The sequence below is a fragment of the Canis aureus genome, chromosome X (assembly GCF_053574225.1).
Source record: "Canis aureus isolate CA01 chromosome X, VMU_Caureus_v.1.0, whole genome shotgun sequence".
Classification (NCBI taxonomy): Eukaryota; Metazoa; Chordata; class Mammalia; order Carnivora; family Canidae; genus Canis; species Canis aureus.
Window position 1 is genome coordinate 680,463 of NC_135649.1, and position 26,739 is coordinate 707,201.

General features: G+C 45.8%; 1 protein-coding gene and 1 pseudogene across 2 annotated transcripts in view; both read right to left on the bottom strand.

The window, feature by feature from the left end:
• Positions 1-18,745, bottom strand: part of LOC144307736 (phosphatidylinositol-binding clathrin assembly protein-like) — a 36,290-nt gene extending 17,545 nt beyond the window's left edge. For both annotated transcript variants that reach the window (XM_077887701.1, XM_077887700.1), the window contains exons 1-12: positions 18,529-18,745; positions 16,049-16,191; positions 13,871-13,946; positions 13,310-13,412; positions 13,054-13,147; positions 12,819-12,930; positions 11,981-12,087; positions 11,138-11,179; positions 5,980-6,059; positions 4,995-5,071; positions 667-750; positions 310-340 (exon numbers count right to left, since the gene is read on the bottom strand). In XM_077887701.1, coding sequence (XP_077743827.1) covers positions 310-340; positions 667-750; positions 4,995-5,071; positions 5,980-6,059; positions 11,138-11,179; positions 11,981-12,087; positions 12,819-12,930; positions 13,054-13,147; positions 13,310-13,412; positions 13,871-13,946; positions 16,049-16,191; positions 18,529-18,607 — 1,028 coding nt within the window. In that variant the 5' untranslated portion in view covers positions 18,608-18,745. The remainder of the gene's footprint in view (positions 1-309; positions 341-666; positions 751-4,994; positions 5,072-5,979; positions 6,060-11,137; positions 11,180-11,980; positions 12,088-12,818; positions 12,931-13,053; positions 13,148-13,309; positions 13,413-13,870; positions 13,947-16,048; positions 16,192-18,528) is intronic.
• A 5,327-nt stretch (positions 18,746-24,072) lies between these two features.
• On the bottom strand, positions 24,073-25,859 carry LOC144307598 (small nuclear ribonucleoprotein-associated protein B pseudogene; annotated as a pseudogene).
• Between the last annotated feature and the right edge of the window lie 880 nt (positions 25,860-26,739).

A 26,739-nucleotide genomic window follows, 5' to 3' on the forward strand; every position in this document is an offset into this window, starting at 1 on the left:
CTTTAAAAAAGAAGATCCTTCAGATGAATCATGAAGGGATTGTCAGAGGGGTAGGAGAACCATGCAATACATACATAATACCTTATACTTTAACCAAGAATTTCACCTACAAAAACTGGGATAGTATACAACAAGGAAATACTCTACTTCAATTACTGAAGGAAAAAATTCACATATTATAGAGTTTTGTTAACAAATGATTCCTATGTTGAATTTTAAAATGATTATTTTCTATTTGTTATTCTCATGAGCCTCTACCTCTAATATGTATGCATTATTGGCTGTCATTTTTAAATTATAAAAACTTACTTTTTGACTGAGGGTTCTCCATGGTTAAAATCTGTTTCATAAAACAAACGAATTTTACATTATTTTTGTATACTTTTTCTAAAATGCTTTTAAATATATATATATATACACACACACATACTTGTATAAAATATTAATATAAAAATAGATGCTTGGGACGCCTGGTGGCTCAGTGGTTGAGCGTCTGCCTTGGGCTCAGGGCGTGACCCCAGGGTCCTGGGATCCAGTCCCACATCGGGCTCCCCGCAGGGAGCCTGCTTCTTCCTCTGCCTGTGTCTCTGCCTCTGTGTCTCTCATGAATAAATAAATAAAATCTTTAAAATAAATAAATAAATAAAAATAGAAATAGATGCTTACCTTCTATAAGGCTAACAAGTGATCTGTCCAGATTGTTTGCCACGGTTTTTTCATGTTGCTTTCTGGCTCCAGTAGGTTTGTAGGCTTGTGAAGGTAACATTGGTTATAATATATAGTATAGGGAAAATAATCTGAAAATAAAAGATGGATTAGATGAAAAACTAAACCAAATTTATATCACTACCGTAATGATATATATGTACCTCCCATTACAAACTAACAGCACATCAAGTTCTTAGGTCCATGGGTATTAATAAAGTCATGCAAAATTATCCATTAAATACATTTTAATTGAGCACTTGTTAGACACCATACTAGGTGCTAAAGATATGGCAGTGAAGGAAAAAAAGATAAGAATACCTGCCTTCATGTAGTTTACATTCCATTGGAGACAGATGTTAGATTATGGTAAGGGCTGAGGGAAAAATATCAGAGAAAGAGGTATGATATGTTGGTGGGGGGGGGGGTATGTACATTTTAGATAGGACAGGCTCACTGAGAAGAGGACTTTTAAGTAAAGGTCTAAAGTATATGAAAGTGAACCATGCGGACCCAGCAGAAGAAACATGAGCAAAGGACCTCGGGAAGGAATATATTTGAAGACTAGTAAGGAGGCCAATGTGTCTGGAGTCAGAATAATCAAAGAAGTAAGAAAGGCAATTGAGGGTCTTGTAAAGAATTGTAAGGACTTTGCATTTTACCCTGAGGCTCCCCCATCTTAGGCCAACTTCCCTAAGATGGGGAAGCCAGGATCCCTGGGTGGCGCAGCGGTTTGGCGCCTGCCTTTGGCCCAGGTCGCGATCCTGGAGTCCCGGGATCGAATCCCGCGTCGGGCTCCCTGCATGGGGCCTGCTTCTCCCTCTGCCTGTGTCTCTGCCTCTCTCTCTCTCTCTCTGTGACTATCATGAATAAATAAATAAAATCTTTAAAAAAAAAAAAGGATGGGGAAGCCATTGGGGGGATTTGAACAGAGGAGAGACACGATCTATCTGACTCATATTTTTATCGGATCCCTCTGTTATGTAAAGAAGGGACTGCAGAGGGCAAGGGAAGAAGCCAAGAGATGATGCTAACTTGGAGTAGGGTAGTAGCACTGGAGATAGTGAGAAATGCGCAATGTTTAAATATATTTTGAAGGTAAAACCAACAGGTTTTGGGTGGGGTATCAGAAGCTCAACTTCAGACATCCTGAGATGTAGAACCCTATTAGATAATTCAAATGAAACCACTGAATAGATACCTGGATACACAATTCTGGAGTCCACGATTAATGTCTGTAGCTAGCAATACTAATTTGGGAGTCCTTATCATATAAATACTATTTAAAGCCTTGGGTCTGGATGAGGCTATCTAGGAAATGAATAAGTATACATAAAGAAAAGTAATGAAAAATCAGTAAAAAAAAAAAAAGTCTAAAAAAGCGGCAAGAGTTACATAAGAAGGAAACCAATAGGCAAACTGAAGAAAGTATAGGAAGGAAGTGGGAGGAATGAACTGAGGGGGCCCAATAAGATGAAGACTGAGTAATTGCCATCAGATCTTGCAACATGGGGGTGACTGGTGACTTTGACAAGAGTCATTTAGTAGTGTGGATGGTAAAAATAGTGCTTATAATGTAGCTTACGAGGAAACAAGGGAAATGTTAACACGCCTTTCTTACCAACTCTATGAATAAGCAGGCAAAATAGTTAATGAAGATAGAGATGATTTGAACAACACAATTAACATCAACCTAAAGGACATACATAGAACACTGCATCCAACGATAAGAGGACATAGTTTTCTAGTGCACATAAAACTTCTACCAAAAAAAATGACTATATGCTGGGCCATGAGCAAGTGTCAACAAATTCCAAAGGACTGAAAGTATAGAGAAGGTTCTTTGACATAGTGCAAGTAAGCCAGAATTCAGTAGCAAAAAAGATCATTAGAAGATCCCCAAGTATCCAACAGACACATGAAAAGATGCTCAGCGTCACTGATCATCAGGGAAGTACAAATCAAAACTATAATGAGATACCACCTCACACCTGTCAGAATGCTAAAATCAACAACACAAAAAAAAAACAACAGATGTTGGTGAGGATGTGGATCAAAAGGAACCCTCTTGCACTGCTGATGGGAACACAAGCTGGTGCTGCCACTCTGGAAAACAGTGTGGAGGGTCCTCAAGAAGTTACAAATAGAACTAGCCTATGATCCAGTAATCGCACCACTGGATATTCACCCCAAAAGTACAAAAACACTAATGCAAATGGATACGTGCACCCCTACATTTATAGCAGCATCATTGACAGTAGCCAAATTATGGAAACGGTCCCACTGTCCACTGATAGATGAATGGTGAGGAAGGTATGGTCCACATTTACGAAGGAATTTTACTCAGCATCAAAAAGAACAAAATGTTGCCCTTTGCAATGACATGGATGGAGCTAGAGAGTATTATGGTGAACAAAATAAGTCAGAGAAAGACAGATACCATATGATTTCTCTCATAATGTGGAATTTAAGAAACAAAACAAACCATCATAGTGGGGAAAAGAGAGGCAAACCAAGAAACAGGCTCTTAACCTTAGAGAACACCCTGACAGTTACCAGAGTGGAGGTGGGCGAGGGGTGGGGGAAACAGGTGATGGGGATGCAGGAGGGCACTTGTCCTGAAGAGCACTGAGTAATGTGCAAAATCATTGGATCAATGTTTTGCACACTTGGAACTAATATAGCACTGCATGTTAACTATTCTGGAATTAGAACATGGAACAATAAGATCCCCATCCCCACATGCTAAAGTGTTTAAATGCACTTCTAAGTAACACATGGATCAAGCCCTGTTCTAAGCACTCTACAAGTATCGATTCATGCATCTCGACAGCAACCTCATGAGGATCGGGAAGCTGAGGCACAGAGAGGCTCAGTGGTCTGCCCAAAGTCACACCATCCATGAACGGTAGAGTGAAATTTGATCCCAAGCACTCTGGATTCAGGGCAGGGATTTTTAAATCAGTGATTTAAGAAAGAAAAAAAGGTTTCAGCTGATCATAGGATCATCAACAGAATTGGTTCAAGTGATGGGGGTGAGGCAACCCGTAGGCCTTTATGACAAGTAGCTTGGATTTCACAATCACATCAGACTGAATCCACAGCTTGTCAAATACTATGATTACTCATCTTGTAATATCTCCCGCAAGCACTCATGATTCCCAAACCACAGGGACTCAGAAGAGTAGTCATTGTTTTGGAAACAAAGTTAATGTGCCACTTTTGCCATATATCGTTTTACCCTAAGGACTTTTATTCCTCAAAGTTTTGGTCAAACTCACCCGTCGAAAGTGCAGATGGTGGGTCCATTGAGAAGATGTGTACAAAAGAAAAGTAAAGACATTTAAAATACATACAGTTTAAGTTTTCAAGTTAAATTAAGAACAAACTTTAATTCGAACACATATAAACCGTAAGATAATATAACTCACTATTACATGGATTTGTGTCTAGAGGATCAAGTGACGTCACTGAAATGCAATCACCCATTAAAAAACAGAATATGACTGATTATGAGCTGTCATGTGCCAGTAAATGCATAACAGCCAGCTCTCCGAGGAAAACACATGGCCTGTTTCAAAGTGCTTGTCCATTTCTGGGGTGTAAGTACTTCGATCGAGGCCAACTTCAAGCTGCCAATGTGACATCACCAGGTGCAAATGCAGCACGCTGCTGAGGTACGAGGCAAACTAGTCTTAAGAGGTTACAAAGGATCGCACTGTATGTGTGTATGTGTTTCTTCATTAAAGTTATCTTTTAATTAGTGATTATTTGCAAGGACAAAATTCAAAAGTCAGAAAATGGTGTACAGTGAGGACTCTCCCACCCATCGCTTTCCATGAGCCACCAAGTTCTTCTTGGAGGCGGTGCATTTTATTCATCCTACTGTATATCTTTTTGTATATTCTTCAAGAAATGGTTCGAACATACACATTCTCTTTTTGGTTTTTAAAAACAAAGATGGGAGCACACTATACTTGGTTTCACTCCTTGCTTCTTTTCCATTTAACGATCTATCTTGGAGCTCAGGCCGTGTCAGTACATAAAGGCAAGCCCCTTATTGATAGTCGTTTTGCTATCACAACATTGTAACGGATATCTCTGCTCATATATCATTTCACAACCCTGAGTATGATCATCGCATAAACTCCTGCAAATGAGATCACTAGGTTGGAGACTGCTTCAGGAAGAGGCAGCCGACACAGTAGGTGTGAAGCAGTGGAAGAACTAAAGACCCTAATCCTGCCCTTGGTCATTACTGACATCATCATATAATCGAGTTATGTTACCTGTAAACCAAGATCCACTTGCTGAAGTTTTCACAACTGGATTATTCGGGATGGAGGGAATCCATGCATGCTGGAGACTTAAAAGATTACAAGAGAAATTAGATACACTGGAGGACAATAGAATCACATATATCCTACCCAGCTGAGCCTACATTTCCTTAATTCAACCATTTATCCATCCATCTATTAATATTAAACCATCTGTCCAAGTATATACTAAGTAAACATCTATCCATGATAAATAGAAGAAACAGTCAACAGACTTGTTGTCTAATAGAACATAATAATATAAGGCGGTTATAACCAACGTAATCCAAGGAATGGAATAAATGGATAACATGCGGGCCTTATAGAAATTCTGAATAATACTGAAAAGAAAAAAAAAAAAAGAAAGAAAGAAAATGGAAAAAAAACATTTTTCCATTAAGAAATAGCTAACATGAACATTTTGAAGTGATATACCCTAAAATTTGTATTATTTAATTTGTATCTCTATATACTCTTATGTAGACGAGCGTGTGCATGTGCGTACATGCGTATATATGTGTATACACACGTCCCGAATGTCCCTCAGGACATTTTGTATCTTTTGCATACCAGACATTTTGCATACCGTTTTGTAGATAAGTATTAAATAATCATCTACAAGAGTCATTCTCACTGGGGGGGCCTCTAAGAAAAGAAATCAAATTCTTCGAAAGAGGGTTTACTCGAGTCCCAACGTTTGAGAATCAGTCAACATTATAAAAGGTGTTCCCTGGGGCAGTGTATGGCCCCCGTGGAGAGTAGGGGATCCCAGTAAAGAGTAAAAACCTGCACCCCATAGTATCATTGAAGACTGCTGCATAGTGTGTTCCAGCGTGTTCACAGCGCATGATTTACTTAGTCACTTTCTCATTGTTAAAAGGAGGGAAAGTATTCAGAGAGAAGCAAAGTGAGGGAAATCGCTTAGAGAGAAGCAGAATGGAGACATCCATCAGCTTACCTGTAAGGAGGCAAACTGTCCTCTTTCTCTTCCAAAGAAGCTAAATGCTGTTTTAGTGCTTCAAGTAAACTGTAGGGTGCCTGAAGATAAAGTCATTGTGAAAGACATGTTTTCTGAGAGTTCTTAGCAAATCCATACTGTCCGACATCAGATAAAGGTTCTGAACAAAAATCAAGACAGCTACATGGCCAAGTCATTAAAGGTGAATACGGTTGACCTGCACACGACGAGGGGGGAGGGGGCGGACCCTCGTGCAGTTGCAAATCGACACATAACCTGTGACTCCGCCAGAACTTAGCCCCCGACAGCCTGCTAACGGCTGGAAGCTTTACCAGTGACGTAAAGGGCCTATTGACACAGCTCTCGCGTGTCATACGCCTTCTGTGCTGTGCTCTTACACCGACACCCAACTTTGTCTTCACGTTTTCAGTATTCGTGGGCTACACAGTTCATGTCTGAGTTTTTTCAAATTGGTGCCAAGCTCCAAAAAATTTCCCCAAGTATTTATTGAAAACAGTCCACACGGGAGTGGACCTGCACAGCTCAAATCCAGGCCGTTCAAGGGTCAGCTGCAGTTGCTACAAGTCAAGTCACTACGAAAAGCATCTTGATACCAAGTCAGATTTTTGAACTATGCTTTCCTGTTTTTTTTATTATTATTATTAATGACCAAAGGCATGCTAAAACACCTATCTCTTTTGGACTTGACATCACTCATTATTTTTTTTAAGATTTTATCCATTTACTCATGAGACACAGAGAGAGAGAGAGGCAGAGACACAGGCAGAGGGAGAAGCAGGCTCCATGCAGGGAGCCCAACGCAGGACTCGATCCCGGGTCTCCGGGATCACGCCCTGGGCCGAAGGCAGCGCTAAACCACTGAGCCACCCGGGCTGCCCTATTATTTTTGACTCCTTCATGCCTCACCAGGTTTTCTTTCTTTCTGTTTCCATAAGCAGAAACCACCTGGTCCCAGGCTTCATGAGCTGGGAAGCTGCAATCTACAGGTCTAGGGGAGGAGAAATAGCGAATAATCGCACAGATAAATGTAAAATGAAAGTTGGGAAGAGTATGGTGCAAGCGGGGTACATGGTACTCAGACAGCGGTTAAGCCAGGCAATGGCATCACGTCAGGGAGGTTGGAGAAGCAAGTGGTGCTGAAGAGAGCCACAGGTGGCTGGCGTCGACAGGCCCTCCGGAGAAGCAGCCTAGGAGGAAGAGGAGGAGGGAGAGGAGGAGGAGGGGGAGGAGCAGGGAGGAAGGGGAGGAGGAGGGGGAGGGGAGGAGGAGGGGGAGGAGGGGAAGGGGGAGGAAGAGGGGGAGAGGGAGGAGAGGGAGGGGAGGAGGAGGGGGAGAGGGAGGAAAGGGAGGGGAGGAGGAGGAGAGGGAGGAAAGGGAGGGGAGGAGGAGGAGAGGGGGGAGAGGGAGGGGAGGAGGGGAAGCAGGAGGAGGAGGAGAGGAGGAGGGGGAGGACGAGGAGGAGGAGGGGGAGAGGGAGGAAAGGGAGGGGAGGAGGAGGAGATGGAGGAGAGGGAGGGGAGGAGGGGAAGCAGGAGGAGGAGGAGAGGAGGAGGGGGAGGTGGAGGAGGAGGGGGAGGAGGAGGTGGGGGAGGGGGAGGGGAGAAGGAGGAGGGGGAGGGGAGGAGGAGGGGGGAGGGAGGAGAGGGACGGGAGGAGGAGGGGGAGGGGAGGAGGGGGAGGAGGGGAAGCAGGAGGGGGAGGAGGAGGAGAGGAAGAGGGGGAGGAGGGGAAGCAGGAGGGGGAGGAGGAGGAGAGGAAGAGGGGGAGGAGGGGAAGCAGGAGGGGGAGGAGGAGGAGAGGAAGAGGGGGAGGAGGGGGTGGGGGACAGCTGCAGGTGGGGGCCCGGCAAGTGCGCAGGAGCGTGCGGTGGCGGCGGGGGCGCTGCAGGGGAGAGCCTAGAGAGCCTAGCAGAGTGGGCCCCCCCCGCCCCCCGCAGCCGCAGCGCGGCCCGCAGCGGGGAATGCTGGGCGGCCAGGGATGACCTGCAGGAGCGAGAGGGCCTGATGACGTGTGGATCAGCGTTCGGGGGCGTTGGGGCCACACACGGCGGGCGAGTGCGCGGCCGAGGGGACAGAGGCCGGGGGACACGCGCGACACGACGAGTGCTCTTAGCGGTGGGGATGGCGCAGCAGCTACGGAGGTGCCCGGACACCCGGGTATGCGAGCAGCCGGAGGCGGCGGTCGGGCACCCCGCGGAGGGGCCCACAGGATGAGCCGCCACGCACAAACCCAGACGTGCGCCCGCGGATTCCCCCTCGGGGCCGAGGTGGGGAGCAGGTCGCAGCCGGGCCAGCGACGCCTCTCGCCCCCTGCATGCCCCGGGTCCACTCGTGGGCGTCTGTCCCCGCCGAAGGCCGCGGGCACCCCAGCAGCAGAAAGGGGCCGTTCGCGGCCCAGGGCGACCTCCCACGCTCCGGCACGCAGGACAGGCCCCGAGGGGCCCCGGGCCCCGAGGCGATCAGGGCACCGCCGAGGGTCTGCCACAGGGACAGACAACAAGTATGTGACAAAAACACTACCACGGGGTAACTAAAATAACCAAAGGACACGTATCGGTACATTTGAGCCCTGCCGGCGGCCGAGCCCTGCGGGTCCGAGATGCCGCTGTCCCAGCGCAGCCGCCGCGACAGCAGGACACGGGCAGGCGCCCCCCAGTCGCCAGGGGGCCCAGGAGCCGGCCGGGGACGCGTTGGGGGGGGCACCTGCTAGGGAGACTCGGGGCTCCGGGCGAGCCTGCACACCTGGCAGCCACTGCCGTCGGGGAAAGGCCCAGGGGAGTCCGAGGCCGGCCCACGGCTGTTCCCTCCGTTCCAGGGTGGCCAGGACACCCGAGGCAGCAGCGCCCGGGAGCAGCTGTGCCCACCGCGGCCCACGGCCAGGGCCCGGCGCACACAGAAGCCGACTCGCCCAGGGCGACCAACAAAGAGCCCCGCCTGCCTTCCACGGCCTCCCCGTAACCATCTACTTTCTTCTTCATTCAGGGATCCTGGGCACCAAAATGGAGGTAAGACAGGGTGGCCCAATGGGAAGTGCAAACTTCCCCAGGCTCCTCCTGATATTCCCCTGAAGCTCTGACCACAAGCGCCGAGCAGTGGAGGAGGCTGAGGCCACGATGCCAAGTCCAAGTCACCCCCAGCAAAGGAACCCCTCCCATCGCTACCACTGCCAGAAGGAACCAAGGTCAAGGTGAAGAAGAGTCAGGGGGCAGGACGACACTGGGGGACACATGCATCATGCTCCTGTCGGCTTTCTCGGGAACTCAGGAGCGGGGGCTGCGTCTCATGCATTATGGCTCCTTCCTCCTGACACGTCTCAAGCACGTGTGTGAATCGACGTGTGTCCATCGACATCCACTGGTTTATGACACCTTTGGGCAATGAAACCATATCTTGTCCCCTACTCACCCACACATTCTCACAGTTTCTGTGTCCTGGTTAGGACTTGTCATTCAGGAAGCTGTGCGTTACTTCCCCAACAGGGGGGCTCACTGTGCACAAGTCCCCTTGTGCTCATGTGTACATGAAGGGACGCTTGTGCCATGTATACGTTACGAGACACATTTCTTTAAAGATCTATGACAATACGTCACACAGAAACCCCCTCCTTCTCTGCCACCAAGCCTGACATTTATCTCCATCTGCAACCATCCCATCCTTGCCTCCGCCATCCTCTTACTGTAACATCCATAGTGTTCTGGATCCAACGTAGTCTCATTCCTGAGGAGACCTCAATCTACTACCCCTTTGCCCCCCTGCATCTTCATCCTCTCTCTCTTCACCTGACTACGACCTGTGCCAGGCACTGTGAGTCCTTCGCCTTCCTCCAGTCCCAACCAAGGCAGGCCTGACACTCCAAGGTCAGGGTTGGGCTTCTAAGCCCTAACTTACGGGACAGGGAGATCTGGGCAGATGGCCACGAAAGTCCTGAGTCTCTGGCCCATGTGGTGACTTACCTGTAGGCAGAGGCCTAGGGCCAGGAGTGGCGTGGGAGCAGACCCTGCTGGGACATGTTAACTTGTAGGGTGGAGATCTCTGTATCTTAAAGCACCTCCACTGACCCTCCAGGCAAAATAGTAAATGAAAAACACAATCACCTCCCAGGAGGGGGTGGGTAGAAATTGGTACCAATCTTAAAGATAAAAGGGATGTGAGAGTGATGATGGTCCCCATCATATCTCCATGTAAGTCACCCTTATGGCCCCCAAACCAGTCAGGCCCTGGCAAATGACAACCTACAGCATAAGCAATCTAGTAGTAGTCATCCAATTGTTGCCGCAGTGCCCGGTACAACGGTTCCTTTGGTAGAGGCGGGTTAGTGTAGTCTCAGATACGTGGTATGCATGAGTGTTCTGCTTTCCATTGCTTCCAAAGATGGAAATCACAAAGGGCTTGTAGGCATGAGAAGGAAAACAGTATACCTTTATAGTTGTGACCTAGGGCGCGTTACCTCTCCCAACATCTGTCCTAACATGGTCAGAAGAAGTCCAAATCATCTGGTTATCCCTCACAAAATCACACTGACCCACTTACATCCATGATGTCATGCTGGCTGGATCAGAGGAGCAGGAAGTGACCAGTACCATGGAAGACCCTGGAAAACTACATGCATTCCAGAGGGTAGGAGATAAACCCTACCAAGATTCAGGGGCCTTCGACTTTGATGACATTTTTAGGGTTCCAATGCCCAGGGGTTCATTGGGAAATAGAAGATAATGTAGTGCATCTCGAGCTGCCAGCATCAAAAAGACAATAGGATCAGACCCATTTTGCAGTTGCCTAAATGAGCCACGGAGAGTGGAAATGAGTTGCGGGAGATCCCAAATATCCTTGTTTCCACTGATCAGTTCTGTCCATTTAAAGAGCAGGGCCTAGTTGTTATACTACGACTCACCATCTAGCACTCCGCAGGGCACGGCCTCTTTTATAAGACCAACAGCTCAAAGACGCGTTCAGAAAACCCATGGTTACGTCTGTCCACCTATGTGGATGTGTGGATGTGAGTCATGAGGACATGAAAATACATACGTAAGATTACAGCAGAGGACAGAGTGTCAGATGATGATTCACATAACCAACACGTATACATAAGGCCAAAAAAAAAAAAAACTCATTGAAACACATAGGAGAGATACACTGACCTGTGTAAGATATGGAATGTCATTCTGGTCAATTCCAACTTGCTGAATTCACAGGCGACGGGGGGAACATCACAACAAGGAGTGGCAATAAAGAAAAGTAACTGTGAGACCAATGCGCACACAAAAGAGAAAACACCCCTAGAGCACGAACCCCTTGCTGGGCTACTGCCTAGTTGATCAAGAAAAACATGTCAAGCTGAAGTGTGCCTGGAACTCCTCCGCACAGACTCACGGTCATCCTAAGGATGGAACCTATAAAAGACTTGCGAGATATTGAAGCTTCGCTGTTCTGGAAAGAGCTAGGCTGCACTGTGGATATTGCAGTAACGCGTTCTAGTGCGTCAAGTACTCAGGAGTCAGCTGTTACTCATATTGTTGCTCGCTTGTGAGTCATCGGTTGGGTTTGGTTGTTGTTTGCTTTTATCTGCTTTGGTTTTCAGAAGTTTAACTACCGCTAGCCTAGGCACATTGACCCCGCTTGGGTTCTTCTGAGCGTCGGAGCAAATGTGCGGGTCACCTCGTGTGTTTCTTTCTTCAAATGATCACAGACCTGTGCTACCTACTGCCCACTGCATGCAGAGGCATACATCATATGAACGTGGCCCAGTTTTAGAGGTGTTTCTGGCGGGAGGATAAGCTCGACAACAGTTGTCTTTATGGCTACAAATCCTTGGACTACCTAATTTGAGTGTATAGTTTTACTGTTTAAAAAATAGCTAAAAATACTGACTGTGTATGTGCAGTGGGGCAGGGGCGGGGTGGGGTGGGGTGGGGCAGTTATACCAGCTACTCAACTGATACAGAAAGAGCAGGAAAGCCTTGAGTAGAAATCGGTTTCCATACCTCTGCAACTTTCAGGAAATGTGCCATTTTGGTTGTTCTTTCAAGGAATTTGATGTAAATATCCAGACTCTCCTTGCACTGGTTTTTCGTCATACCGAAAAATTTGTCTGGAAATGAAAAACAAATTTACCATAAAGGAGCCACTATCTCAGCAATTTTCCCGTTTCACTCCATTCCAGTTCCATTTTAGGCTGAATCTGTGCATGATTTCATTTTATTTTCTAAGATTTTACTTATTCATTCATGAGAGAGAGGCAGAGACACAGGCAGAGGGAGAAGCAGGCTCCCTGCGGGGAGCCCGACGTAGGACTCGATCCCAGGACCCCGGGGTCACACCCTGAGCCCAAGACAGATGCTCAACCGCTGAGCCACCCAGGCACTCTGAATCCGTGTATGATTTTAACTTGTTCAAAAACAATTAGAGCCTTGATGCAGTTATCCTCTGTCCTTAGCAACAACACTGCTCAATCCATATAATCAACGGGTTTTCATGAGGTCGGTATCACGCTGCTGCTGGGAAGAGGGCGAGAACTTACCAGCACACAGGGATAGTGCAGTTTAGTTTCATTCCTACAACTTCCAGTCTGTAATCTTACTTACTAACATCAAGACCTGAAGCTTCTTGAGGGAAGGGGCTGTGTTTCCTACTCTTTTATAACTCGACAAGTGCACTAGGTCCTCACTCACAGCCTCGTCGATGAAAAAGAAAAACATACATGACCTTAAAAGGACCTTCTATTTTGAAACTAAAACAAACGTGGTCTACGTGAGTCTCAACGTAGAGATAAAAGGCTTTCAGCAGTTTACTGTTTTCAGCAGTGTTTATTCTTCAGCCTACCTAGCAGATTAAGGATCCCCTCGTTATAGGCTGCAAAGAGGCGAAGGGAATCCTTAAAGAGGAGAGTGAAAGCGGCGTGCATCACACCATTCGTTACTTCATCAGGATTTGCCTGGAAATTAATCAAATGAAAGAGCCATCAGTTCCCCCCGGGGTTTCACACGATTCCTTCTCCCACCTGCTGCTCAACAACGTCATTTACAGGCTGTGTAGACAGGATTCACAAAGCTCTTACGTTAAAGTTGAGAAGAGCGTCAAACTGAATCTGAATCACCAGAAGAGTGTTTAGCAGCTGTTTGGTATCCAGAGTTCTCATCATACCATCCATCCTACAAAAGAGAAAAGAGACTCAGCATGCCTGGAATCAGGCGTTCAAGAAGCCCGGTGACATCAGCATCCTAAAATACGGCTGTGCGTTGGGTCAACTCCACGTTGGGGCTCTCCCGGGGTCAGTGATCGTCGTCGCTCACAAACTAACGGTGTCAACTGACCCTCTCTTGGTTTTGGTGATGTCCAACGCGATCAATCTACATGCGAGGGATTTCTCATTCAGGTAGCGGCTGTATCGTCTGATGAAGGTTGACATGGTGTAGCCTGAAGATGAGATGCTCCATCATTTCCAATCCAACCAGCGGCAACCACTCTCAGTATACGTCCATACACGCACAGACGTATCATGCCAGGGTCACCCCGACACCACAACGGTACCTTGGAAGCGCCAGAGCTAGAATGGACCTTGCTAATGAGCTGGTCCAATATTCCTCACGCTCTCTGCTAGAGATTATTTCCTATTTCCTCAAAGCCTTGAAACTACCTGGTGATGCAGTGCTGACGGTGACATTCCCGAACAGAGGAAACAGGTGACCGTTATCAGGTTCTTTCACATTTCTCAAATAACGGCTGTGAATTCTGAACATCTCCCGGAAACTCCCCATCCCAGGGTCACGGTCCCTGCCTGGCCCTCCCAGGTGTTAGTTAACCAGGCATGGTTTTCAAAACACAGCTTTCCCCTCCTTGCCACATGGAGTATTTCCATCAAAGGATCATCTTACCTTCTATGACACTTTTATCCAGGAAGTTGTGTAAAGTGAACAAAGAGTTTCTAGATGCAAGATGTTGGATAAAACGCTGTCAAATGTGCCAAATCATAAAATTAGCTTCTGTCCACAAATAGAGCTGTTTAATGAGTTTATCACTGTGAATGCATATTTAACATCATTCTATCGCATAGCTTTTTCTATCTGTTGCAGTCGATTTTCTTTTACAGTTTCGATATGTTTGTTCCACGGACAAATATTAAGTAGTTTTAAATTCACAATACTAATATCATATCTAAATGTCATTCTGCATCTTACTTCCTCTAGTAGCATTGTTTTTGAGATCGAGCCTCATTGGTATACATCCTATGTAATGTCATTTAGTACTTCGTTATATATACACGCCTCTCGTTTTAGTTATTTGTTCTGTACTGGTGGAAAATCAGGTGATTTCTACTTTTTAATTATTATAAACATGCTACGAGAAATGGGTCTGCTGGGTCACTGGGCTTGGCATTTCCAATTTTATGAAACGTGTCTCAATGCTTTCTTCTCAACACTCATAAACTCCAACAACTAATATTTACATGCCATCCACAGGGTGTGTGAATTCTCCTTTCCTCAAGGCGTCCCAATTCTTGATACTGCTGTGCATTTTACATTTTGTTTATCTGAGCATGTTCTCAGATGGTCATCAGCCATTCTGGTTTCCTTTTCTATGAATTCTCTGTTTGTCTTGTGCACTATTCCACTATACTGCCTTTTTCTTAATGATCATGTATTCTGAAAATTAATCTTTTTGATGTAATATATATGTTGGAAATATCTTATTCCAACTTTGTGGTGTCTTCCCTACTCAAAAGACATAGGCAAGGTGGGCGGGGGGTTGGGGTGACTGGGTGACGGACACTTAGGGGGGCACTTGACGGAATGAGCACCGGGTGTTATGCTATATGTTGGCAAATTGACTTCCAATAAAAAAATATGCCAAAAAATAAGACACAGGCATATACTCCTACTTTTTCTTCAATTATTAAAATTTAGTTTTTTGCATTCATAGATGTTTCATTGGTGTGGAATCTATTTTTGTATATTGGGGTAAGATTAAGATCTCATTCTATTTTTTCCAGAGGATGTTATTCTATCAAAATGCTTTGTTTTATTGTATTTAAATTCTAGTTAGTTAACATACAGTGCACCATTGCTTTCAGGAGTAGAATCCAGTGGTCCGTCACCTACATACAATACCCAGTGCTCATCACAACAAGTGCCCTCCTTAATCCCCATCACCCATCAAGCCCATCCCCCACCCTTCAGCACCCTCACTTGGTTCTCTATCATTAAGAGTCCCTTATGGCTTGCCTCCCTCTCTTTTTTTCCTTTCCCATATGTTCATCTGTTTTGTTTCTTAAATTCCACGTATGAGTGAGATCATATGGTATTTGTCTTTCTCTGATTGACTTATTTCACTTAGCATAATAGACTCTAGTGCCACCCACGTTGTTGCAAATGGCAAGATTTCATTCTCCAAAAGGCTTTATTTTAGATCCCATACTTTCCCTCACATTTTTGTGCCACTGAGCTCCCATATAAGCACATAGTTCTACTCCCAAGCTCTCCATCATGTTCCATTTATATATATATTCAAATTTTATCAATACCATACTGTATAATTAGTTGCTTTGTAGTACGTCTCAAAATCCAGCCAATTTCTAAATCCTAATTTTTTGATGCAAAGCTTACTGAGACAAAATGTTAAAGTAGAATAAGTAATTTGATACTAAAGAACATTTCAGTTTTGTCAAATACAAAGAGTGTACGCAGGAGAGGTGGACAGGTAATAATGCAATCCACTCTGGCCCCTGGTTTCTCCTGGTAATTAACAATACATCTTTGAGGGTTTTCTCTCTTTTGTCTAAAAAATCTAAAGAATCGAGAAAAATATCCACTCCATTACCCACTTTATTATCGAGTGGCTCAAACAGTATACCCCAAATAATTATTGCAAAGATATACCCATAAGAATTCAAAAGCCAGCCTTTCAGTACCTACTGCTATTCACTTCCCCCACTTGTCACAAACTAAAAAGATAATGAGCCTTGACAAACCAAGAATATTTTGCAATTGTGTACAGACAGTCCTTTGTACCAAAAGGAAGGAAATGATCACCATTGCAATGTAAAGCATGCTCACCTCATTTCCATGCACCATAAGGTGATGTACAGTGACCAGGGCCTTAAACACTACCACCCAGCTTCTGCTCCCAGTTTTCTCAGAAAGAACATCAGCCAAACGTTCAACGCTCATATTTGTTCCATTTATGTACTGTATTAGGTCTGAATTAGAGACAGAACAAGCATTAAAAGACAGACTGAGAAATTCTCAAAACCAAAATCGGTAACTTTAACTTAAATACAGATGTAATTGAAAGTCAGAAATGACAAAGGGGGTAATGCAAAACATTTTCTTCCTTACAGGTATTACCATTTGTACGGACACATGTTACACGATAGTTAATGCCTGTCTACTCTATTGTCCTGAATACTTGATGAGGGTAAGACCTGTGTCCATTTTGGTCACCAAATGCCCCCGAGACCCAGCACAATAGCTGGCATACGAGTCATGGTAAATAGTTATTAAATAAATGAATAGGATTCAAGAAAGGAACACAGACAATGTCATACAGGTAATTAGGTGGCAGGGCTGGTATTTGAAATCAGATTTGACCACGATACTAACCTTTATGCCCTACTGCCTCTCTCAAGAAAAGTGCCATTACATGAAAGGTCAGTCAGGAGCTTTCCTTGTCATGTCATGTCTGACCCTTTAGTTTGACCCTTTAGTTTGCATCCCTTAACCTTTTGTTGCTTGTTCTTCTTAATAAAAACATCTCTTAAGTAAACTCAACCCCAACACGGGGCTCAAACTCACGACCCTAAGAGTAAAAGTCACATTCTCTACTGTGCCAGCCAGGTGCCCCTATTGCCTTTTCTTCCTGAGTCTGCTTCTGTATAGCCTTACACCTGCTTCACTAAAACACCTTTGCAATTTCCCACTTAGGGTTATGACCATTCATCAGTTTACTTCACACAAACCGTCAATAGGTAACTTTCATGATTTCATTTTTCCACTGGACAACATTCAATGATGTGTTAGCGTTTATCACTTCAAAATCCTCTTTGGTTTTAAAACTGTGTATAAACTCTTATTAGTAGACTTCATCCCTAGGACTTACTAGTCAGCATGCTTGCGGGTGTGACACCATGATAGCAACTGAAGAGTGAGCTCAACAAACCTGCTGGTGGAGCAATAGGTTGACCTTAACGCAGATCCATTGATTCAAGTATGTCTACTACATGCCAGCGGGGAAGGCTAGGAGGGGTGAGGTTCTTTCATGCTTTTTTGCTCTAAGTGTGCTTCATTCCTCTTTTTGGGAAGTTTCTGCTGTAGGTTTTTTGTTTCTGCTTTCCCATGCTTTCAGCCTTTGGACTGAACCTTTGGGATACTGTGGAACTGGCCCAAGTGCCCTATTTGGGTCCCCACATGTTTCACATAGCTAACTACTGATCATCTTTCAGGTCTTGAGAAGCCAATTTTTCTTAAAGAATTTATTTATTTATGCATGAGAGACAGAGAGAGAGAGAGAGGGGGGGGGGGGCAGAGACACAGGCAGAGGGAGAAGCAGGCTCCATGTCGGGAGCCCGACACAGGACTCGATCTCGGGACTCCATGATGACACTCTGGGCTGAAGGTGGCACTAAACCGCTGGGCCACCCAGGGATCCCAGAGAAGCTAATTTTGGCACGAAATCAATGGACACTTTTTAACCAGAAGTCAGTGTTTTGATGAGTTTTGTGTTTTAGTATTTTGCTTAAAAAGTGTAGGGTAGCCTGAGAGTCTATTCTGTCTTTTCTTGAGATAAAAATTCTGGGCAACCCGGTGGCTCAGCAGATTGGCGCCACCTTCAGTCCAGGGCGTGATCCTGGAGACCCCAGATCGAGTCCCGCGTGGGGCTCTGTGCATAGAGCCTGCTGCTCCGTCTGCCTCTCTGTCTCTGTCTCTGTCTCTTTCTGTCTGTCTCTCATAAATAAAAAAATAAAAAGTTTATCAAAAAAAGAAAACGAATGAAAAATCTGATCCTAGGCAGTCCCGGTGGCTCAGCGGTTTAGCACCACCTTCAGCCCAGGGCGTGATCCTGGAGACCCGGGATCGAGTCCCACGTCGGGCTCCCTGCGTGGGGCGTGGTGCTCCCTCTGCTTTTCTCTTGGTTGCTGTGTGTGTCTCATGAGTAAATAAAATAAAATGTTCTAAAAAAAAAAGTTGATCCCTAGAAACATTCACAGGAGCACAAAGAGTTGCCGTGTACATGGTAAAGCCTGTTCACTGACCGTAGGTTGGGCCTGGTCATGGGATGGATGGGATTGATGGTCTATACGGGTCTGTGGAGGACTTTGGAGTCAGACCCTTTTGAGAAGGCCAGGTCGTCGTCCAAGCCCTCCGTGTGACCTGTTATGGGAATAACTTATAAATGGTTTCGGGTTTGGCCTTACAGAGGCCGGTGGTTGTGGCACAGGCTCCCGCGGGAGGTGGGGGGCTGGGGGCGGGGGGCGGGGGGCGCCGCCGACAGCAGAGCACCGAGGCGTCGGAATGTGTGCACCAGGGCTGCTACTCACTTGCCAGATGTTTCGGCTCGGGTTCGGTTGGCTCGTCGCTGGTCGCCCCGAGGGCGGCTTTGCACGCCGACGAGCCCATGACTGCGTCTCAGCCTGCCAGCCACGCGGGTAATGGCTCCTGGTGGCTCGTAGTGTGCGCCGCGCTCCTCTGCCCCAGCGGACCGAGTGGGTTGACACGGCAGGCAGCAGCTGGCGTCCCGACGTGACGGCGCCCGTGCCGGCCCCTCGCGGCCCTCCCTAGGCAACCTGCGCCTCTCACAGTCTGACGCTCACTGCGCATTGTGAGGCCAGCGGCGGCAGCGGGGGCTGCTGGGAAAGATGGCCGCCGCGGGCGCCACGCTGCAGGGGCAGACGCTGCTCACGCTCGAGGCGAAGCGGCAAAATAAGCGGCCAGCTGTGGAGCATTGTCACGAGGCGGAACCTGTTGGGGCCTCCAGACCACAGGAAGCTCTGCGGACCTTCGGGTCTCGGGAAATTCACATTTTATGGGGGCTATTCTGTGCCCCAGGACACTGCCGAGGTGCTGCATGACTCCAGCAATCGCGGGGCGGAGGCTTTAGGGTTTTCTATGTAGAGTATCGTGTCATCGGCGAAGAGGGAGAGTTTGACTTCTTCTTTGCCAATTTGAATGCCTTTAATGTCTTTTTGTTGTCTGATTGCTGAGGCTAGGACTTCCAGGACTATGTTGAATAGCAGTGGTGAGAGTGGACATCCCTGTCTTGTTCCTCATCTTAGGGGAAAGGCTCCCAGTGCTTCCCTTGAGAATGATGTTTGCTGTGGGCTTTTCGTAGATGGCTTTTAAGATGTCGAGGAAGGTTCCCTCTATCCCTACACTCTGAAGAGTTTTGGTCAGGAATGGATGCTGTATTTTGTCAAATGCTTTCTCTGCATCTAATGAGAGGATCCTATGGTTCTTGGTTTTTCTCTTGCTGATATGATGAATCGCATTGATTGTTTTACGGGTGTTGAACCAGCCTTGTGTCCCGGGGATAAATCCTACTTGGTCATGGTGAATAATTTTCTTAATGTGCTGTTGGATCCTATTGGCCAGTATCTTGTTGAGAATTTTTGCATCCATGTTCATCAGGGATATTGGTCTGTAATTCTCCTCTTTGGTGGGGTCTTTGTCTGGTTTTGGAATTAAGGTGATGCTGGCCTCATAGAACGAATTTGGAAGTACTCCATCTCTTTCTATCTTTCCAAACAGCTTTAGGAGAATAGGTATGGTTTCTTCTTTAAACGTTTCATAGAATTCCCCTGGGAAGCCATCTGGCCCTGGACTCTTGTGTCTTGGGAGGTTTTTGATGACTGCTTCAATTTCCTCCCTGGTTATTGGCCTGTTCAGGTTTTCTATTCCTTCCTGTTCCAGTTTTGGTAGTTTGTGGCTTTCCAGGAATGCGTCCATTTCTTCTAGATTGCCTAATTTATTGGCGTATAGCTGTTCATAATATGTTTTTAAAATCGTTTGTATTTCCTTGGTGTTGGTAGTGATCTCTCCTTTCTCATTCATGATTTTATTAATTTGAGTCTTCTCTCTCTTCTTTTTAATAAGGCTGGCTAATGCTTTATCTATCTGTTCCACAGTTCTTCTGGTCTCAATTTCATTAAGTTCTGCTAGAATCTTTATTAACTCTCTTCTTCTGCTGGGTGTAGGATCTATTTGCTGTTTTTTCTCCAGCTCCATTAGGTGCAACATTAGCTTTTGTATTTGAGTTCTTTCCAGTTTTTGGATGGATGCTTGTACTGGGATGTATTTCCCCCTCAGGACTGCTTTTCCTGTATCCTATACATGTTGAACACTTGTATCTTCCTTTTCATTAGTTCCCATGAATCTTTTTAATTCTTCCCTGATTTCCTGGTTGACCCTTTCATCTTTTAGCAGGATGGTCCTTAACGTCCACGTGCTTGAAATCCTTCCAAACTTCTTGTGGTTTACTTCTACTTTCAAAGCATTATGGTCTGAAAATATGCAGGAGACAATCCCAATCTTTTGGTATCAGTTCAGACCTGATTTGTGACCCACAATGTGGTTCATTCTACAGAAACTTCCATGTGCACTTAAGAAGAATACGTACTCAATTGCGTTTGGATGTAAAGTTCTGTAGATATCTGTGAAATCCATCTGGTCCAGTGTATCATTTAAAGCTCTTCTTTCTTTGGAGATGTTCTACTTAGAAGACCTGTCGACTGTAGAAAGCGCTACGTTCAAGTTACCAAGTATAAGTGTATTATTATCTAAATATGTCTTAACTTTTGTTATTAATTGATTGATATACTTGGCAGCTCCCACATTCGGGGCATAAATATTGAGGATTGTTAAGTCCTCTTGCTGGATAAGTCCTTTAAGTATGAGATAGTGTCCCTCTTCATCTCTCACTACAGTCTTCGGTATAAACTTTAGTTTATCTGATATAAGGATGGCTACCCCTGCTTTCTTTTGAGGACCATTTGAATGGTACATGGTTCTCCAACTTGTTATTTTCAGGCTGTAGGTGTCCTTCTGTCTAAAATGAGTCTCCTCTAGACAGCAAATAGATGGGTCCTGCCTTTTTATCCAGTCTGAAACCCTGCACCTTTTGATGGGGTCATTAAGCCCATTCACGGTCAGAGTTACTATTGAAAGATATCAATTTAGTGTCATCATGATACCTATTCAGTCCCTGTTTTTGTGGATTGTTCCCTTGGACTTCCTCTTTCTTTTACAGAGTCCCCCTTAATATTTCTTGCAGAGCTGGCTTGGTGGTCACATATTCTTTCAGTTTCTGCCTATCTTGGAAGCTCTTTTTCTCTCCTTCTATTCTGAATGAGAGTCTTGCTGGATAGAGTATTCTTGGCTGCATGTTCTTCTCATTTAGGACCCTGACTATCCTGCCAGCCCTTTCTGGCCTGCCAGGTCTCTGCAGAGAGGTCTGCTGTTAATCTAATATTTCTCCCCATAAAAGTTAGAGATTTCTTGTCTCTTGCTGCTTTAAGGATCTTATCTTTATCTTTGGAATTTGCAAACTTCACTACTAAATGTCGAGGTGTTGAGCGGTTTTTATTCATTTTAGGGGGGGAAATCTCTCTACTTCCTGGATCTGAATGCCTGTTTCCGTTCCCAGATTAGTTAAGTTTTCAGCTATGATTTGTTCAAATACATACTCTGTACCTCTGTGCCTTTCGGCGCCCTTGGGAACCCCAATTAAACATAGATTTTTCTTTCTGAGGCTGTCATTTGTTTCCCTTAACCTTTCCTCATGATCTTTTCATTGTTTTTCTCTTCTTTCCTCAGTTTCCCTCTTTGCCATCAATTTGTCTTGCATGTCACTCACTTGTGCTTCATTTCCCCCCCCCCCCCCCGTCTTCCTACCTTGATAGAAGCGCGAACTCTTCTCACTGTAGCATTCCAGCTGTTCTCTCTTTAAATCTCCTCAGGCCAAATTCCTACATTTTCAGGATGATTTGAAAGTTATCCAGGTAAATTGGTGGGGACAGGAGACTTGGGGACCCTACTCCTCCGATATCTTGCCCCCTCCCCCTATAGTTCTTTTGAATATATACCTAGGAGTGGAATTGCATGGTCAAATGGTAATTCTGCATTGAAATTTTCGTGAGAAACTGCCAGATTATTTTCCACAGTGGTTGAGCCATTTTAACAACTGCATGACCGATGTATAAGGACTTTACTTTCTCTACATCCTCATCAACATTTGCTTGATTATAGCCATCCTACTGTGTGGGAAGTAATGTCTCTTTTTTGTATATTTTTTTATTTCAGTTCGATTTGCCAACATATAGCATAACACTCAGTGCTCATCCCGCCAGGTGCCCTCCTCAGTGCCCATTACCCAGTCACCCCCACCCCCTGCCCACCTCCCCTTCCATAACCCCTTGTTCGCTTCCCAGGGGTAGGAGTCTCTCATGTTCTCTCTCCCTCACTGATATTTTCACTCATTGTCTCTCCTTTCCCCTTTATTCCCTTTCACTATTTTTTTATATTCACCAAATGAATGAGACCATATAATGTTTGTCCTTTTCTGATTGATTTATCTCATTCAGCATAATACCCTCCCGTTCCATCCATGTTGAAGTAAATGGTGGGTATTTGTAGTTCCTAATGGCTGAGGAATATTCCATTGTACACAGACCACAGCTTCTTGATCCCTTCATCAGTCCATGGACACCGAGGCTCCTTCCACAGTTTGGCTGTTGTGGACATTGCTACTATAGACATCGGGGTGCAGGTGTCCCAGCGTTTCACTGCATCTGTAAACTGGAACAGGAAGAAATAGAAACCTGAACAGGCCAATAACCAGGGAGGAAATTGAAGCAATCATCAAAAACCTCCCAAGACACAAAAATCCAGGGCCAGATGGCTTCTCAGGGGAATTCTATCAAACGTTTAAAGCAGAAACCATACCTATTCTCCTAAAGCTGTTTGGAAAGATAGACAGAGATGGAGTACTTCCAAACTCGTTCTATGAGGCCAGCATCACCTAAATTCCAAAACCAGACAAAGACCCCACCAAAAAGGAGAATTACAGACCAATATCCCTGAGGAACAGGGATGCAAAAATTCTCAATGAGATACTAGCCCATAGGATCCAACAGTACATTAAGAAGATTATTCACCATGACCAGTGGGATTTATCCCCGGGACACAAGGCTGGTTCAACACCCGTAAAACAATCAGTGTGATTCATCATATCAGCAAGAGAAAAACCAAGAACCATAGGATCCTCTCATTAGATGCAGAGAAAGCATTTGACAAAGTACAGCATCCATTCCTGATCAAAACTCTTCAGAGCGAAGGGATAGAGGGAACATTCCTCAGCATCTTAAAAGCCATCTACGAAAAGCCCACAGCAAATATCATTCTCAATGGGGCAGCACTGGGAGCCTTTCCTAAGATTAGGAACAAGACCGGGATGTCCACTCTCACCGCTGCTGTTCAACATAGTACTGGAAGTCCTAGCCTCAGCAATCAGACAACAAAAGGAAATAAAAGCCATTCAAATTGGCAAAGAAGAAGTCAAACTCTCCCTCTTTGTGGAAGCGATATCTCTTTGAGGTTTCATTTGCATTTCCCAGATGACTAATAAGTTAAAGGACCTTTTTTTCATATGATTTTTGGCGATTTCTGTATCTCCTTTGGAGAAATGTCCATGCATATCCTTTGCCTATTTTGATTTGTCTTTATTTAAGCCCAGGTGGAGCCCAAAGCAGGGCTTGAATTCATGACCCTGAGATCAAGACCTGAGCTGAAATAGAGTCAGATGCTTAGCCGACTGAACCACCCAGGCGGCCCCCTTTGCCCATTTCTTGAATTGAGTAATCTTCTTTCACTTTTATTTTGGTATGATTAACAGATAAAAGCGTTGCATATATTTAGGTTGTACAATGTCATGTTTTCTTTTAAGGTGTTATAATTTGAGGATTTAGTTTTACATTTACATTATTCTGAATACTTTATTATAGACTAGTTTTACAGGCCACAAGGAAGTAAAAGGACTACATACAGCCTCACAGGAAACAGGCAGGGTGCTGAGGAGGGCTAAGATGAGTCTAGGGCCTTAGTGGGTGTATTCCAGGAGGAGGGGGCCCTGCAAGGGAAACCAGACCATCCTTAGAGACTCTGAGAACAAGGGCACAACAAATAAACAGGTCTGGGGCACCCGGGTGGTCCAGAGGTGGAGCGTCTGCCTTCTGTTCAGGGCGTGATCCTGGGGTCCCAGGATCAAGTCCTGCATCGAGTTCCCCACAGGGAGCCTGCTTCTCCCTCTGCCTCTGCCTCTCTGTGTGTCTCTCATAAATTAAATCAATCAATCAATCAATCAATCAATCAAATCTTAAAAACAAAGAAACAAACAGGTCTGTGGCTACATGGACCAGCGTGGGTGGGGGGGGAGGATCAGGCCTCGTCATGCCTCTGTGGAGCTACTTCCATAACTCTGCTGAAGGGTCGAAGAAGGCCTCGCATCCCTGGGGGAGGGGGCATGTCCATTGGAGTTACCCATCCGGGGGGGATCCCCACTGTGGGCGCATGGGAGCCTCATGCCAGGTGGTGGGCCCATCATGCCTGGAGGGGGTGTCCTCAGCCCATGGGCGGGGGAAGGCCCCCACAGCCAGGTGGATACTGGGTTTGGGGCCCTTGCAATACTGGCCATGGCAGCAGCTGCAGTGGCTGCGACATTCTCTTCGTCGTGTGGCCATCACGTGTTGGGATGGCCCACTAACCCTCAGCCTGGCAGACTGGCCCAGCAAGTTTTGCAGGAGCCTGGGGCGTTGGAACAGGGATTTTTGTGCCAGGAGCTGTCCCAATCCCCGGGCTCCCGGCAGCTCGAGCAAGTGGCACTCCGGCCATGCCAGGACCTTTGGGAGAAGATCCCTCTACTGCCATTGAGGCTGGGTTCCCCCTGCAGGCAGTACCAGACCCAGGACTCACTTCTCTGCTCTTGCTGCTTGGTTTGAGTTCTTCGGCGAGGCCTCCCTGAACTCCTCGCAGTCACAGAGGAGCAAATTCACAGGCTTGTTGAAGGCCTCGAAGGCGCTAATGAAAAGATGTGCCCCATCCTGTAGGGGACACGCTGCAGCGTCTTGCTGCTCTTGCCCACAGTCACGGGGGTGGCTCTGATGCCTCCAATTCCCGCTGGGTTCCTGGGTTCCCCTCAGCGCAGCCCGCTTCTTGCCACCACCTCCAGATGCATGGCCACAGATGAAGTGGGACGGGGTACAGGCTACTTTCCACCCCGGTGCCGGGCTCTTGAGTTCACCTGAGGACTTAAGATATGAGTGGACTCTGTGTGTGGTGAGAACACTTAAAATCGATTCTTCCAGCAAATTCCAAGTATACAATTTTATTAACTATGGTCACCATGCTATACATTGGCTAATCTCTCATATGACTGCAATTTTGTGCCCGGTGACCAACTAATTTCCGCCACCCCCAGTCCCTGGCAACCAGCATCGTTCTTCTCTGGTTTTATGAGTTCAGCGTTTTCAGATTCCACATATAAATGAGATTGCGCCTCTTTGTCTTTGTGTGCAGGGCGTATTTCACTCGGCATACGGTTCTCCGGGTTCATCCAATCGTCACAAATGGCATTTATGACTAAATAAGATCCCATTGTATAATCACCACATTTTCCTTATCCGTTCACCAGTCAGTGGACACTTAGGTCTTGTTCCCATACCTTCTATTATTAATTATGCTGCAATAAACAGGGGAGTGCATATATGTCTTTGAGATCCTGACTTCATTTTCTATGGATATATACTCAAAAGGCGGGCTGCTGGATCATTCAGTTGCTCTATTTTTAATTTTTTTGAAGAATCTCCATACCGTTTTCCATGATGGCTAAACCAACTTCTATTCCCCAGTGTGCAAGTGTTCCCTTTATCTACAACTTCACCAACACTTGCTATCTCCTGCCTTTAAAAAAAAAAAGATTTTAAAAAGCAAACTCTACACTCAACATGGGGTTCAGACTCATGACCCCAAGATCAAGAGTTGCACACTCCACCAGCTAAGCCAGCCAGGTGCCCCATCTCTTACCTTTTTACTAATAGCCTTCCTAACAAGTGTGATGTGATATTTTGTGGTTTTGGTTTGCATTTCCCAGCTCTTCATATACATATTGGCCATTTGTATGTCTTTTTTGGAAAAATATTTATTCAAGTCCTTTGCCCATTTTTAACAGGTTATTTGTTTTTGTTTTGTTTGTTCCTGTTGCATTTGTTCCTTATATATTCAGGACACTAATTTATTTTTTTAAAGATTTTATTTATTTAATCATGAGAGAGAGAGAGAGAGACAGAGAGAGAACAGAGGCACAGAGACACAGGCAGAGGGAGAAGCAGGCTCCATGCACCGGGAGCCTGACGTGGGATTCGATCCCGGGTCTCCAGGATCGCGCCCTGGGCCAAAGGCAGGCGCTAAACCGCTGCGCCACCCAGGGATCCCTGGGACACTAACTTCTTATCAGATATATGATTTGCACATTTTCTCCCATTCTGTAGATTACATTTTTCTTTTCTTTTTTAAAAATATTCTATTTATTTATTCAGGAGAGACCCAGAGAGGCACAGGCACAGGCAGAGAGAGATGCAGGCTCCCTGCGGGGAGCCGGATGCGGGTCTCAATCCCAGGTCCCCAGGATCACACCCTGGGCCAAAGGCAAATGCTCAACTGCTGAGCCACCCAGGCGTCCCTATATTTTTATTTTGTTGATG